The following is a 15,507-nucleotide window of genomic DNA, read 5'->3' as shown; positions in this document are numbered from 1 at the left end:
CACGGTGTGGTGTTGTCTCAGAAATGAGCAACGCTCTCAAGTATTGACACACTTTCTTTTGGTAGAGTTTACCTCCTCGGTCCCCTTTAAGGACAATGTGCGTTGTCTTTTTTATAACTTTGGCTGGGTTTTATGTTTGATGTGGGATGGGTGGTTCTGGCACATGTAATGACTGTTCAATTTGATGATAAGTCCTAGCTGGTTAGGTACAAAACTTTAGTGGCTTAACAGTCTGTTCTAAATACACTGCCCAGTAAGTGCTTTGAACATATAACCCATTTATTGTTCTTACAGATATTTTTTTTCACAGCTGTTCGCGGTGAAGCTATTTCTCTATGCATTGAAAATAGAACTTTTTTCAGCTTGCATTTGGTAAAATGTGTTAACTGAACTGGCAAAATGTATTTCTGTAATTCAAATTTCTGTGTCTGTCCTCAGGTTTCCATAGCAATTTTAAGGAACACACAAGCTGTGTTAGAGCACAGCTTTATCTGAACATTATTACCTTTGTGTTGAGAACCTTTATTTTTTTGACTCAACGTATATTTGATGCAAAGAACAGCTTAATAGTACTAGAGTTAAATGATTGATTCTTTTAGGTTAAAAAAGTGCTAGCTAATACAATTAAACAATTTTTACTAACCTATTTATTCTGAGACTACTAATACACTGGAGAGAATGCTTCAGGTTCAGAGGGACAAAATGACATAAGTAATACAGAGTACAGTAAAATATATTAAGTTCATTAATGACTTTTTTACATATATACTTATTCTATATTGTCTGAATGCTAAAGTATGTTTAGACAATAGTTAATAATCAAAAAGCAACAATAGTTAATAACCACTGTACGAATTAAACTGCAACTGAATGGCAAGATTCTGAATAAAGTATTTGATCTTGAGCAAGACTGTTAAGAAGTGCTACAAAAAATTAGCAAATGAGTGAGTGGATTAAGCGGGGGGTGGGGGGGGGGGGAAGGCCTCATTTCCTGTTTTGTCATTTACAGATATAATCCCTGTTAATTAGGTTAAAGCAAAAGCCAGGGTGGGGGGAGAGGGGGACAGAAGGAAAGGAGGGGGCTATTCTGCTTCTGGATGTGCAGGAGAGGACTCTAAACATGATAGGCTTATTTAAACGTTGAAACATCCAGACAAAAAAATAAAAAGATATATCAAGTCTGACATTCAAAAGTCATGGATAACATTTGAATGTTTAATATAGCATGAAGAAATGTATAGTTTTCTTGCATAGTTCTATTTTGTGTGTGTGTGCAAAGTGCTTTTCCTCTGTTATTTTATTATTATTATTTTTTCTTCTGTGCATTTTAGATAAGTGTAAAGCATTGACTTCCCCATTCATCCTCATCACTTGCAGTCTCTCATTTAACTAAACAACTTTCCGTGTTGTTGAACTTACTCAGTGATATAAAGTGATACTATGGTGATTTGATGTGCTTTGCCCCAGAAATGCTACCTATTGGTGCTCTGGTGCCAGTGTGATGCCAGTCTTGTACTCTTAATTTTTTCTAAAACTTACATAGCTTAACCTCAATATTTATAGATAGGAGAATCCATTTATCACAGTAAGAGGGCAGTAGATAGGGTTTTCTTTTAGTGATCTTTTACATCACCACTAAGCATTGGCAACTACAACCCCAAAGAAAAATTACTACAACAAATCACAAAAACATCTGTTGGCAGATAGCTCCCTATTTGCACTTCGTTTCCATGGTTTCATACTGTTGCCTTTCTTCATGTAGGGGATTGCTGTACATTGCTGCAGCTGTGGGTAAATTGTTGTTAAAAATCACAGTGCATATCAGTCAGTAAGAAAGCCTATCTTCAATTAATTAACGATTTTGAAGATTTAACAACTGAACTGTATCTTTAGCTAAATAGAAGGATATGCTGAATAAGCAATTTTGTTGGCATCACCTTATAGGTGGTGAAACCAAGGAACAGAGGCAAACTAATTAGCAAACATAACAAAACTTGTGTATCTTACAAGCTTATCCCCTTGAATGTACTGTATTGCATCTAATAAAAGGCTAGGAAACTTGGGTTTATAATTCAGAATTATCAGATTTTTAGATGTAGAGAAGAAAATCTTAGCAATAACCTCTAACATTTTAATGCATTGTTTATTTTAGGCTGTAGTGCCACATGAAATGAAAATAATACAGGAACTTTGGGCTAAATGTCACTTGTGATATCCTTTTTAAATTGCATCCAGATGTTTAAAAGAAAAATCTTTTTAGTATGTTCAGAAAGCCTGGGAAATTTTACATTTTGAATAGAATCAACGTTCAACCAGAAATCTTGCATTTGTATGTAAAAACCAGAAGTATTAGCATTATCATAATCATTATTATTATTTTTATTATTATTATTATTTCTTTAAATGACACTAAAGTGCTTTCTTAATGCAATATATTTTTTCTTGAAAATACCTTTCGTTTCCAGTGAGTGGGTGGAAAAAACAGACTATAGAAACTGATTTAGGTACAAATTGTATTCACAGCTAGTTCATGCTAAAACATGAAATTAAATTTATTACCCTGTCTGCCTTTTCTTTTCCAGTAGATCTATTTAATCTCTTTATTTATATCCTGTAAATCTTAACTTTGGCATCTTTCAACATTTTAGAGCCTAATCAAGCAATTTAATAATCTTACAATGTAGATTTATTACAGCTTGCGTATATAACTAATTTTTGTAGTCTCTTTTTGGTTAACTGCACAGAGCATAACAGTCTTTCAAACTTTTAGCATTGTCTCCTGTAACATACTTTATAACATATGCCCTTCTTTCATGCTTTGGTGAGATAACAAAGAAAATACTTTGATCATGAAATCTCGCGCTATAATAGGAATAAATCTCTCCCCACTCTTCAGAAGTTTTACTTCTCTGAATTGCTGCTTGTGGCACTGCATTTTGTTTTGGAGCACTCTGCGGCTCTGGAGCTGTATTAAATACAATTTTAAACAGAATAGTTATCAGGGTTTTTTTTTTGTTATTATTCCTTTATTGAGAATTTCTCCAAAGTAACAGAGCACAATTTCTTGAAGACTATCATAATTTTATGATTCAAAAAACCAAAGACTCATTCCAAGAGTTGGGAGACTTGATTCTATAATAACTTTGTGTGACACCCTTGGAAAAGTTACTTTGTTTCTTGGTAATATCTTGGGTTTCCCATCCGAACACTTGTATAATATAAATAGGAAGTTGATGCTACAATGGCATCTCATGGTTTTTGTTCCTACTCCACAGTGCAGCCAACACAATGTACATTTTCTTCAATTTACTGATAAATCAGGCTACAGATCAGTTTGAATTATTATATAGAAATATTTTATGTTAAAGACATTATCAGATACTTTTCTCAAGAATTCTTTTTTAATTTCATATTTTTACTTCTAATAGTTGAGATTTTCAATACACATTGTAATGCCTTAATCTTTGTGTCCCGTAGATAGCTACAAATTCTTATTGATCTGTGTCATCACCTTGGCAGGACGAACTCTGCTAGAAAAGCTCTTCAGCCAGCAGGAAGATGCACCACAAGAAGAAGCAGAAAAACTATGTTCTCGCATTATTGCAATGGGTCTTTTGCTTCCATTCACTGACTGCTTCAGAGAACCCTGTAATCAGAGTGCCCAGCAAAGCACACCCACGTTTGATGTAAGTACTGAAAAAGTTATCTTTTGTCTGGTTTACCACGCAGGACATGATTTATCAATGGCTTATCAGTCCTGAAAGAATTCTGTTAGCCCTTTTAATGAAAATTGCCCTTATGAGAGTGGCCAGCTATTTTTCTGAGCTCAGGTGTGTATGCTTTTGTATCCAGGTAAGCGTAAGTTTTAAAAGGTTCTCCCATAACTTGCTCTCTTAACTTTTTAACTCATATCTTAGTCTGCTATACTTTATCTGTTGTTTTCATTAAGTCTTTTTCTTTGAATCAAAGCACTCTGTAGACTACCGACACTTCAATCCCATAGCTGCTTCACCAAAAATACAAATTAAAGGAACAATAGAAAACAGCATGCGCAAAACTTTACAGAACCCAAACGGGATGTCTATGCTAGATAATTTTTTCCTCCTGAAAAGACTTTTGGTAAAAAATAGTGCATGGATCAGTGGAAATTTGCTGGCATTCTAGCTACAGTGTTATCTGTGCCTTTAGGCTATCTGGCCAGAGTGCTGTTATTGGTGGTGTTTGCATACTGTTACAAAACTGCTGTGTAGACGTTGCCTAACATACTTTTCCTTCCTCTTGGATAATGAATTCAACATTAGGATGTCTTTCTATTGTGTGATACTGTACAACCCATGAAGTTTTACAGTGAACTTATTTTTATGATCCTTAAATTAAATTTTATCTTTGACACTGCTTTGTGCTGGCTTATGTGACTGAAGATAATCAGGGTTTTTCTCTTCACTAATTAGCTTCAAAATAATGTACAAATATTAACTAATCCATTAAATACCTTAATGGTATAGTTATGATCATCCCTATCCTACACATTAAGCTGAAGCTTGGTTAGAAATACTCAAAAAATGATTGACATAGATACGAGAGAACATGAGTCTTTTTAAGTCTTTATCTTCTCATCTTTCCTGAAGAATAGTTTAACACAACTGGTGAAGGGAAAATGGGTAAAATGGAAAAAAAACCCCGGCTTTCCTAGATAACCTAGCTTATCTACATTCCATGATGCCTCTAACAATATTCAACCTTTATGTTTTTTTAAAAAACAATGTTTAAAACATTTTCAAATTGCTTTTTGTAATTAATTGAAAAATGGATTGTGACTATAAAACGGAGGTTATTCGGGCAACTTAAAATCAAACACCATCTGAAAGTGTTTATGGCTAAATATGCTCAATAAAGTTGCTGGAAAAGACACTTTTCATATTCTTCAGGTTGTTTAAAACAGTCTGGCAATGTTTTCAGTTCTCCTGGTTTTACCATTTATTCAGCTAATCTATTCTTCTTCATAGTATTGAATACAATATTCTTTATAAAAAAGTTTCTCCTCACTTATAAACAGGTTTGTCATGGTTTAACCCCAGCCAGTAACTAAGCACCACACAGCTGCTCACTCACTCCTTCCCCCCCCCCCCGCCCCCCCGCAGTGGGAGTGGGGGAGAGAATCGGGGGAGGAGTAAAACTCATGAGTTGAGATAATAACAGTTTAATAGAACAGAAAGGAAGAAACTAATAATGATAATAATAACAATAATAAAATGACAATAATAATAAAAGGATTGGAATACAGAAAACAAGTGATGCACTATGCAGTTGCTCACCACTTGCTGACTGATGCCCAGTTAGTTCCTGAGCAACGTTCCCCCCTGGCAAACTCCCCCCAGTTTTTATACCGCACATGATATCACATGATATGGAATATCCCTTTGGCCAGTTTGAGTCAGCTGTCTTGGCTGTGTCCCCTCCAACTTCTTGTGTCCTTCCAGCCTTCGTGCTGGCTGGGCATGAGAAGCTGAAAAATCCTTGACTTGTTGCCAAGTAGTGTTTACACTAACTGAAAACATCAGTGTGTTATCAACATTCTTCTCATACTGAACCCAAAGCATAACACTATACCAGCAACTAGAAAGAAAATTAACTCTGTCCCAGCCAAAACCAGGACAAGGTGTTATCATATTAAAAGTTTGGAAAGAAGCAGAAGAGGCTCTTTTGTTAACTGGTATACCAAGTGCTATACCATGCTCTGTCTGAGTAAGAGAATTATTCTAGTTATCTTTCATTGACCGTATCCAACAGGATGGACTTTCTGAAAAGAAACAGTAGCCTAGCCTAGTGCCATGTGAACAGTCAGCAATTTAAGATGTTTCTGGCGTAGCGGTGATCTTAATTTGGACTATCAGCAAGACACAAATGCTCCCTTACTGTTTTTCTGTAGAAGTCCCCTAAATAAATTATGCTTATGTAAAACAATGTCAGAAGTAGTGTAAAGCCCTGTGTATGTGTATGCAACTAGTAGTGCATCCTACTTCAAAGGAGCCTACATCTGTCTTGAACACTAGGATCTCAACAACTGAATTTCACATGGCACAAATGTGAGAGCTGCTGTTATTTAGTTTGGGACTATGTTTCTGTTTCAGCCTTGGTGACCACAGTACAGGAACACCTACCTGCTTATTCATTAGATGTCCTACGAGGGTGAAAATGTTTAGAACTTGCAGTATAAACTCTAGTGGCTGAGAACTTCAAAACTGGGCTTCTCCTAGCTGATTTTGTTTCTTAGAGTGAGTAAATAAAATATTTTATAGAAAATAAATGCTAATAGTTATGTAAAGAAATAAAACAACTAACAATTAGTGTGCAAAAACTTTCGGTAATGATGTATATTACTTAAAAAAAGATATGTAAGATCTATGACTTGTGTCCCCTCTTGCATCTCTTTCCATGTCTGTACTTTGCTTTTTTTCTTATTTAGGTTTTCTTTTTTTTTCTTTTTTCTTTTTTTTTTCTTCATTAGAACAGGATTTTAATGTTGAACTAACCATTGATTTCAAAGACAGAGGAATTAGACTAGCCTTAAGTAATACTTAAATTTCACCCATCTAGAATTAGGAGATACATCATCTTTGACCTTACTCCAAAACTGGGAGCACAGCCAGTCCCATATTCTTCCTTCATCTCTGAGTTCATCAGATGTGCCTCTAGTTCAATCTTGGATTGCCTCCAGTTTGGCTGGCGTCCTTTTCACTCAACTGAAAATGCCATCAACAAAGCTCTTGTAACCCTGTCCTGGTCAGACCCAGGTTCATCTGCCACCTCATTGTCCTTCCTCCCTGCTACATCCAGCTCTGGTGCTTGCTTGTTCCTTAATGTTACTCATTTGGCTGTTTTGATTTTTGTCTTAGTCTGGTTCTTATAAAGTCTGTTAGGTCACTCCTTTAGCATGTTTTTTTGCAGAATTGCCAACCTTTTTTCCACTGAAATCCTTCCTTAAATCCCTTCTTTTCTCCTTTTGTGACTGATCCCATGTATTTCTGAGCTTTAACTTACTATTTTTTTTTTATGTTGACTAAAATCCATGATTCCCCTTTTGCTTAAGTGTGGTCCCACAGACTTTGTTTTTTGAAGATGTTAGGTTACAGTTTATGAAAATAATTCAGTAAGTTTTGTTCACTTTATGATCTATTGCTCATGGGTTGAGAGGAATATAAACAGATTATTTAAAAGTCTTATTCTCTCAGTCTGATCTCCTTTTCTGGATGTCCTCCAGTGAATTTAATTTAACATGGCTAATGCTGAACTCTCTGCTGCCTTGAAATGTTTGCATTTGCACACTCTGATTATACTCTCATCTTCTTTATTACTCGTGCCCAGTGGTCACCTCTAGTTCTCCCTGTCTTACAACTGTGTATCCAACTCCTGTGTCTGTTTTCTCACCAACACACAGAGATCTGTTTTTTTTTCTTTCTCCCAAGATATTCCAGGCTTCAGTGTGGGCCTCTGCCTCACCCCGCTAAGTAATTGTACACAACTTCTTTTACTTTTCTCATTGGATCCTATTTCTTCCTCTTCCACACTGTCTGACTGCAATTAGGCAATGCATTAAGAGTAAAGACAAGTTTCACAGCTCTTAGTTTCTTGGGCTAGTATTATAATGGCTCCTGGAACCCAGTTTAAATTAAATTCTTAGTGCTTCTATTTCTGGTGTAGGTTATGCTTTATGGGTGTGATGCTTACTCCTTTGTTAGTATATGGCAAACATGAAGGACTAACAAATACCCAATGAAAGCATAAATCTTCAGAGAACTACCAGTTGTCATCACATTTATGCTGAGGATGATGTTTTCAGAGGCTTATAGTTTGCTCAGAGTTTGGGTAGATTTTAATGATGATTGGAAATGGCATGTTTATGAAGTATCTTTTACTTTTTTGTCAAATTTCAAGTCATAGTCCAAAGGATAGAAACTCTAAAACAGTTTTAAAGAACTTATGAGAAAACTTTCATGCTCTATCTTGGCCCATTTTATCAATTATTTATTTCGAAACAGATTGTGGCAGATGCCCAGAATAAAAGATTAGCCTGAAAAATAAAAGTTGAACAAAGCTTTAAAAGTAACAGAAGTGGACAAGGTTGGGATTTTTAAGATGTTTGTTGAGAAGCAGTGGAAACTTCCTCTATAGCTCTTCCTACCTACTCCTCTTATAATGTAAGGACTATCTTAAAGAGTAAGTAAATGTACAATGGCAGATTTGCTGTCTAGAAATATGATGCCCTTTTTCCTAGTTTCCTGTCTCCTGGAGAGGCTGCTAATTGTTGCCTCATGGATGTCATGACTTCTTACTTGCCAGGCTATCTTTACAGCCTTTCATTATTCTGCTGCTATTTTATAAAAGGAAAAAAGTTTTGTTTTTTTTTTTTTTTTTTTTAAATGGCCAAGCAAGTAAATGCGCAACTTATGGAAAGATAGATTAGTAAAAGACTGTTCAAAGAATGCTCTCTGAAAAATTGCTTGCCTTTTGAATAACTATTGCCTGCTTGTCTTTTAAATTTTTCCCTTTTTAGCAGTTGTGACTTGTTCAAGAGGGCTTCTAAAATTTCAAATTAAAATAAAATATGCTCTGACTGAATGATATGTAAGAAATGAATGCTTTGTGAAAAACTGTCAGTCCCAAATGACTGTGTCATGTTATTACATAATCATATTTCTATAGTGTAGGTGTAGTCCTAAGCTTTTTAGCATGTTACCTCATTATATTATCCTATTACAGTAAAACATAAGGCTGATCTGGCTAAACAGTGCACCTTTGGCAAGAATGTAACTGCAGGCAAGTTTTGCAGCCACCCGTTGGAGGATCAAAATTTTCAACAAGTAGAGATCTCCTCTCCTGGTTAGCTCCCCTGTTAATGATGTATCACAGAAGCTAGAAGATTGCTATCTTTGGAGAGCCATCAGTAATGTGTATAAATTGTATGCATTGGGATTAGAATTTAAACCACTCATACACCAATAAAAGAAGCTGGCATTTTCCTATCAATGCAAAGCAACTTTACACTGTGCTATTAAGAAATATTGACTGTATTTGGTGTTTGCATTTTATCCAGTAGTGTAGTAATTACTACACGTTTTGGATGTCTAGTCCCTAATTATGACTTTCCATTCCAGATTTTCCAGTTCACAGTGTGCAGTCTTAAGCTATGGGTGTTTTTTCCCTTTCATAACAGCTTTCTGCTTTTTTTTGTCTGACAAGGTTTCCAAGTAGTTTTGTGTTGTTTCTGAACATTAGGTTTAAAACACTCAAATTCTCAGTGAAAACTTAAATGATTTTGTGATAGAGGCTTTCTATTATAATTTTGGAAGTGCTTTTGAGAAGAAAACTAAGCATACCTTTGTAGCCATACTATACTCCTTGTTTGGGGAACTTATTCTCTATTGCATACTGAAGGGTCCAACAACTACTTTTTTCATGTGGCACTAAACAGCAATAGCTTCTTCTGTATGTGTCCAAAATGTGTGCTAAGCTTTCATCTTTCTTTATTTCTGGTGTCGTTTTGATTGGGCTAGCTCTCTTTACATCTTTTTCAATTCTTTTATTGAATGCTGTTACTGTGTTGAGTACTGCTGTTAATGCCTTCTTGTTTTATAAGTTATTTCAGCATCTTCTATAAAGAAAGACCTAAATGGACATCTGGAAGGTGTGTGTCTTTACTGTGTTATGATATTATTTTATACATAGGCGTATTTGACAGTTTGGGATAGGGACTGCCCCTTGTGCGATTCGTAGTTATGATGCCTGACTAGGTTGTCAGCCATTTCTGAAATAATGCTTCCACAAGGAAGCAGAGAGACAGCATAAATGGGAAATGCTATAAAAATGGCTGTTTTCCTATTATCTCCTGGCCACCTGTGATGATGCAAATGCTTTTTAAGGAAATAAAGACACTGCTTGCTTTCTGCTGAGTAGTAGCAGATGGTGAGACTTTGCAGGTCAGATGAAAGAGGAGTTAGTGACATGAAGACTTTACTTAATTTTAACTTATTTGCACTGCTTATGCCAGTCTGAAAATTAGTAGTTAAACAGATTGCAGACAGAGTCCTTTCTCAGAAGTCAGAGAGCCAAAATACCAGTGATCAGTTTCCAAAGAGCAACTTTTCCAAGAATTAACTTTGGCTAGGGAGAACTCTTCCAAACTGCAGCACAAAGCTGGCAACAACGCAGCAGTTCTTCAAGCATACTTTCAATGGTCAGGAATAAAATGTGTAAGACCCAATGTAGTCCCATCTTATGAAAATTATCACAGCTGTATATTGGGGGTCAGTAGCGAAGACGACTTTAAAAGTTAACAAGTGAAAATTGTGGAATGGAGCAGAGAAAACAGATTGTTAATTTGCTGTCTTAATCTTTGTTTGTCATGTAGGTTACCATGGCAGTTGAATTTGGCTAAATCAAAGCCCCCATGTCTCCTCTTCTTTTCCATTGCCCAATCACACTTTGTGACACTTTGTCTTTTGTGGTGAACAACTCTGAATATTCCTGGGAGTAGTAAAATGGAAACAGTTGGATTATCACTGGGCTGAAGCATTCCTGTCATGCTGTTTCCCTGCTTCCTTATTTTTAATTTTAATTGCATATTTATTTTATAGTTGTTACATCTAGCCCTGCAGTCTTCTAGCCTTATCTTTTTCTTTCTCCCTCCCACTTACTTGTGGTGATGCTAATGTATACACTTTCAACTGAGGTATTTTATATGTAGGATGTTGCTGGGTTTTAATGCTTCTTTTTGCAGAGAACATTCCTTACCTGCTTGTTATTCTGAAGAACTGCTTCAAGAGGCACATATTGGATGTTAAGTTTATACTACCTGTTTAAAATTTTCAAAATCATTGTGCATAGGGCGAAGGTGGTGGTCACCCTGTCACCTCAGGGATCTTTATATTTTATGACTTTCTCTACATTAGTTCACTTTCTTAAGAATGACAGTCATAAAACAATGTCTTTTTTTCTAGCTTGTAATTGAGAATACAGTGAGAGTTGAATTTGTGTATATTGCATGTCTCTGTTCTCAAGAGGAAGTTTTTACAGTAGTAATCACCTTTTCAAATGGAATAGAGGTGAAAGGAATTTGTAATGGAACAGATTTATTTCGAAAATTCAAATTTCTCAGAATCCAAACTTATTGCAGAACTGTGTCAGTGTAAGTGAAAACAACTCCTGATGGAGAAACTTCTGGCCTCAGCTTAGAATTTCTGGAGCAAATGAGAAAGGAGGCACTGTCAGGTGGTTTAAGTAACAGCTGATAACCCAGTGGTCTTGGGATGTAGCCTTCCAAGTGGGAGTTCAAGTTGGATGTGTAAAGAGGCTAGATCTTGAGGTTCTTCTGTTTCATAGAAAGCTAGCCACTGTTCCCTCTTCCAAGGAAAGTTTCTTGTAAGCTCACCAGTTCAACCTATTCAGCTATACTAAATGCAGAAGTTATTGGGGAATAGGAAGACCAAGGCAATAACTCTGGAACAGAATGAGAATAGATGTGGAAATCTGAAATTTGGTTTCCTGATTTCCTTTGCCCACGAAGGCCCTAACTACAGGGCTGTTGGTTCTGTTGGCCTCTGATATCCCCAGGATATGATGTTGAATCCTGAGCAAGGTTTGATGGGATCAAGCAAGTTCGTTCTGTTTTGTTGAGGAGGTTGAAGTAATTCATAGGAAACAAATGTTTTGTGGTTTTTTGACACTTGAAGTGTTTATAAGGAATTGTTGAAGCACAACTGTTTTCTGAAAAGAAAAAAAATCACTCAAGTAGAATGCTCATGCATCAAATTTAGTTCATGAGGATAAAGTGCTACTTCAGCCATATATTACTGGATTATGACTGACTTGCTGTTTTTCAGCCTTGGAAGGCATCTGCGCTCACTAGTACAGCCAAAGGTAGTACATGCCGAAAGCCGTGTTTAATCAATGCTCTGGTTCTGTCAGTGGTCAGGCAGAGCTTTGTTACTGAACCTCTGCTCAAAAAGTAAACCACTTTCCCTGTTGATGATGGTATTGATTTCTTTATTTTAAAAGCTCCTTAAAATAAAGCAGTCTCCTGCTGATAAGAACATTTTGAGGTAGTCCAGCTCTAATTTCTCGAACTAAAACCTTGCTTGTCCAATTAACTATTTATATGCAGTAGGAACATGCAATTGGCTTTTTTTTCATTTCAGAGGTTGTATACTTAGTATATTAGAATGATTAAACTGCCTGAATGGAAAAAAAAAATTCCTTCCATGCACTTGAAACAGTCTAAATGACAAGCAGTTATATACAAATGTGGAACAAGCTCTTTGGAGCTCTTAGCCTGGAAAACACCTTCTGAGTTATGGAGTCTGGTCCCTGCTTATCCCAAGTACCATAAAATGTAATTTCTCCATGAGTTTATCTAGTTCCATCTTAAATGCAGTTATACTTTTTCCTCTCCCCACTCTTCTAGTGCTTCCCATTGGAAGGCTGTCCACATCCAGACTGATCTGATGAGTAGGAACCTTCTTGTAACTATCACTCTGTGTTTACTCCTAGCACATTTATACCTGTCTGTGGACATGCCAAACTTTCTGTCTTCCCCTCTTCAGGATAACTTTGAATGTTTGGGGTTCTAGTGAAAAATTGTTCAAGCTTACTATTTGAAAATAAATGCCCTGCAAGATAGGGGCTGATTCCGTCATGGTGTAACACTGGAGCCATTGAGGAAGTTAGTACTAATTCACTGTAGTATAAGAAAGTTTAGCGGTACTGCTAATGGGCTCCCCCCATCTACTTCTCTGCTGAGCTGAAGAGCAGAGGCTACTCCTGATAGCAGTGTGCTTCTGTACTGCCCCACTTTCTCCACCTTACCATGCATGATCTGACCGTGCTTCCTGCCCCCTCTGCCTTGAAAATTGTCAAAATACTTCTGGTCAGATTTTTTCCCCCTTGATTCTCACATTGCTAATTCATGCCTTTGCAAACAGTTTGGACAGATGTGTATACATTCATTGCTGTTTCAACTCCATCTCTTGTACCTCTTTTAAGCATTTCTTGCAATGGCTGTCTTTGTCCTTTGAACTGGGAGCAAGTAAACAGTTGATTAAAAACTGAAGTGGTGTTGAACAGAAGGTCATATTACCTGCATATCGCCAGGAGCAATACAGCTGCCAAAAGCACAGGTTCAAAGTTGCATGTTATATTCCAACAGTGGGGGATATACTAATCTTTAATTCAGTCTGTGGCCCAGGTAACAGCCCTGGTCTCTCTGTGTAAAAAATGTACGACCCCTTTTCTGAAAGCTCAGGGTCTACCAGTATGCCTTCTCATGTTTGCTGCAGGTCTAGCTCATGGCCCTAGTTCTGGGCCCACCACCCTCTTTCTATATGTCATTTGCTAGAGGCCTTTACTTTGAGTAGCTTACAGCATTGGCTTCAATCTTTAAAGATTAGCAGGAAAGTATATCTTTAGCTCAAGCAGTGAAGGAACATAATTAATATTTAATATATTAGGTACCTGAAATGTAACACTGTGGTACCTGAGAATAAAAATCTGTTACAAAAAGACATTCTTTGTGCCTACTGAGAGCTGGCTGGGAAGAGAGTGAGTTAAACTACAGACCTGACTCTCTGTGACTCTATTCTAAATGCTAGCATCTATAAGTGGTAAAATGTCTATTGATTAGGTACCATCAGATCCTGCAGGCAGTTTGCCTTGCCCATGTGCGAATGCTCTGCAGTTTTAAGAGCTGGTGGAAAGTGCTGTGTAAGGATGTGTGGAAACGAGCGCTCTTCTTGACATTGTGTTTAGTGCACTGGGCTCGGACAGCTTTAAGCTTTCAATGTCTGCCCAGAAATGAGTCCGAATAAATAAGACTGGGATCATTCATTACAAGGATTAACCACCCCCCCCCCCCCGCCCCTGCAAAAGAAGTGCTTCAAACACTAAATAGTGGAGTCTGAGCAAGATGAAGTGGAAATTCCAGATGTATTCAAAGCTCGATCACGGTAAGAGTATTCACTGGCTGTACTTACAATGATATCTAGTAAAAAATTGTCTCTGAAATGAAAAGATTAAAGGAGAAAGAGTTGGATGTGGAAATCCACATTTGTGGATGCTTGTATTGCAACTATTAATGATAAAAGCAAATCTGTTTGTTTTGGTTTTTTTTTTTTGATTTGGATTATTTTGTTTCTTTTGCTTGAGTAGTACTTAGACGTCATAGAATTGGCAGCATATATCTTTTTTCAAAATGTTCTAATAATCATGCACATCTATGGCATTATCAGATTTGGAAAAGGAAAATGAGAGGGGCTAATATATTAACTGACAAGGAGCTAAAGACAAAAGGTAAAGAGGATTAGATTTTGGGCAGTATCTTGAGTGAGTAGGAATTAGGACATTCAAATGATCCCCCCCTTTTGAAGGGTATGAAAGTGGAGACAGGGTTAATCTTTTGCCATTTTAAGTGTAGTTTATGGACTATCAACTTGAAGTCCAGACCTTCAGACTACCTTTCTGTCATGAGGGTTTTTCATATTTTAAATTACTTTTATAAACTTGCAAGTAATCTGAATGTAGCTGTTGTTAAATACCTTGTTTATATGTTGAACGCAGATATGTTTTAGTTGTAGTACAAGTCCCCTCAAGGCATTTTTGAAAGATGACGTTTACCTCTGTAATTTCTGTTACATGATGAGTCTATTTCATCATCCTTCTCCATGCTGAATAGCAAATGAAAAGAATCCCAAAACAAAAACTAACATAAACCAAAAAATACTGTCTTTTATACTCAAACAAAGCTCCCATGGTGGGTTAGGAGCCAGTTATGGAGTTGTGTGATGTCTTAATTTATAACTGTTCATAGTTTATATGCTGTAAATTCTATCAGCAAGATCATAGGTACTTCATATTTTATTACCTGCATAATGTATCCCATCTGTACAATAATTCTGAGACATACCGTGATTTTTTTAGTATATCTTAATTCATGAGGCCTAATCATACTTCAAAAATTTGTAGTTAAATGATTGTACTACATCTTTTGAGAACTGGCATGGTGAAATATCATGTCCAGGAACAGTTTAATTGTTTGTCTTCCTCATTCATGCTATGTCAATATTATCTACAGTCTGTTGTCTTCTGTTTTATTGCCCTGTAACCCTACATGTAAGCCCATTGAAAATTGACTGTGCTTACCCAGCTAAATCTCTGTAGAGCTTGTTCTTCCCTGTGTTCCCAGGACGGTGTGAGGTAGTAGTAGAGTGGGCAAAAAAAATTTGTTCTGGTTTGCCTCTGACTTTTTTGAACCCTATTTTCCTCTGTGTTTTTGAGATTTTGGATGGTGCAGAAAGAAGACAAATAGCAAAATCCAGTCCCTTTTCTTTTTCTTTACACAGTATGTACAGGTATGACTCTCCCTCTCCCTTTTACTCCCACAGTACTGGAAATTAGGCAGAAACCCAAAAATACATATCCTCTAAAAAGCTGGAATTAGACAAAGGGAAAGTACTAAGT

General features: G+C 36.6%; 1 protein-coding gene across 1 annotated transcript in view; it reads left to right on the top strand.

Annotated features, from left to right (window-relative positions):
* FMN2 (formin 2) overlaps positions 1–15,507 on the top strand; it is a 164,675-nt gene that overhangs the window by 16,188 nt on the left and 132,980 nt on the right. The window contains exon 2 of the mRNA XM_075042186.1: positions 3,520–3,686. Coding sequence (XP_074898287.1) covers positions 3,520–3,686 — 167 coding nt within the window. The remainder of the gene's footprint in view (positions 1–3,519; positions 3,687–15,507) is intronic.

The sequence above is a fragment of the Buteo buteo genome, chromosome 12 (assembly GCF_964188355.1).
Source record: "Buteo buteo chromosome 12, bButBut1.hap1.1, whole genome shotgun sequence".
In the NCBI taxonomy this organism is placed as follows: domain Eukaryota; kingdom Metazoa; phylum Chordata; class Aves; order Accipitriformes; family Accipitridae; genus Buteo; species Buteo buteo.
Note: the sequence above shows the minus strand (reverse complement) of the source record. Positions and strands in the feature narration are given on the sequence as shown.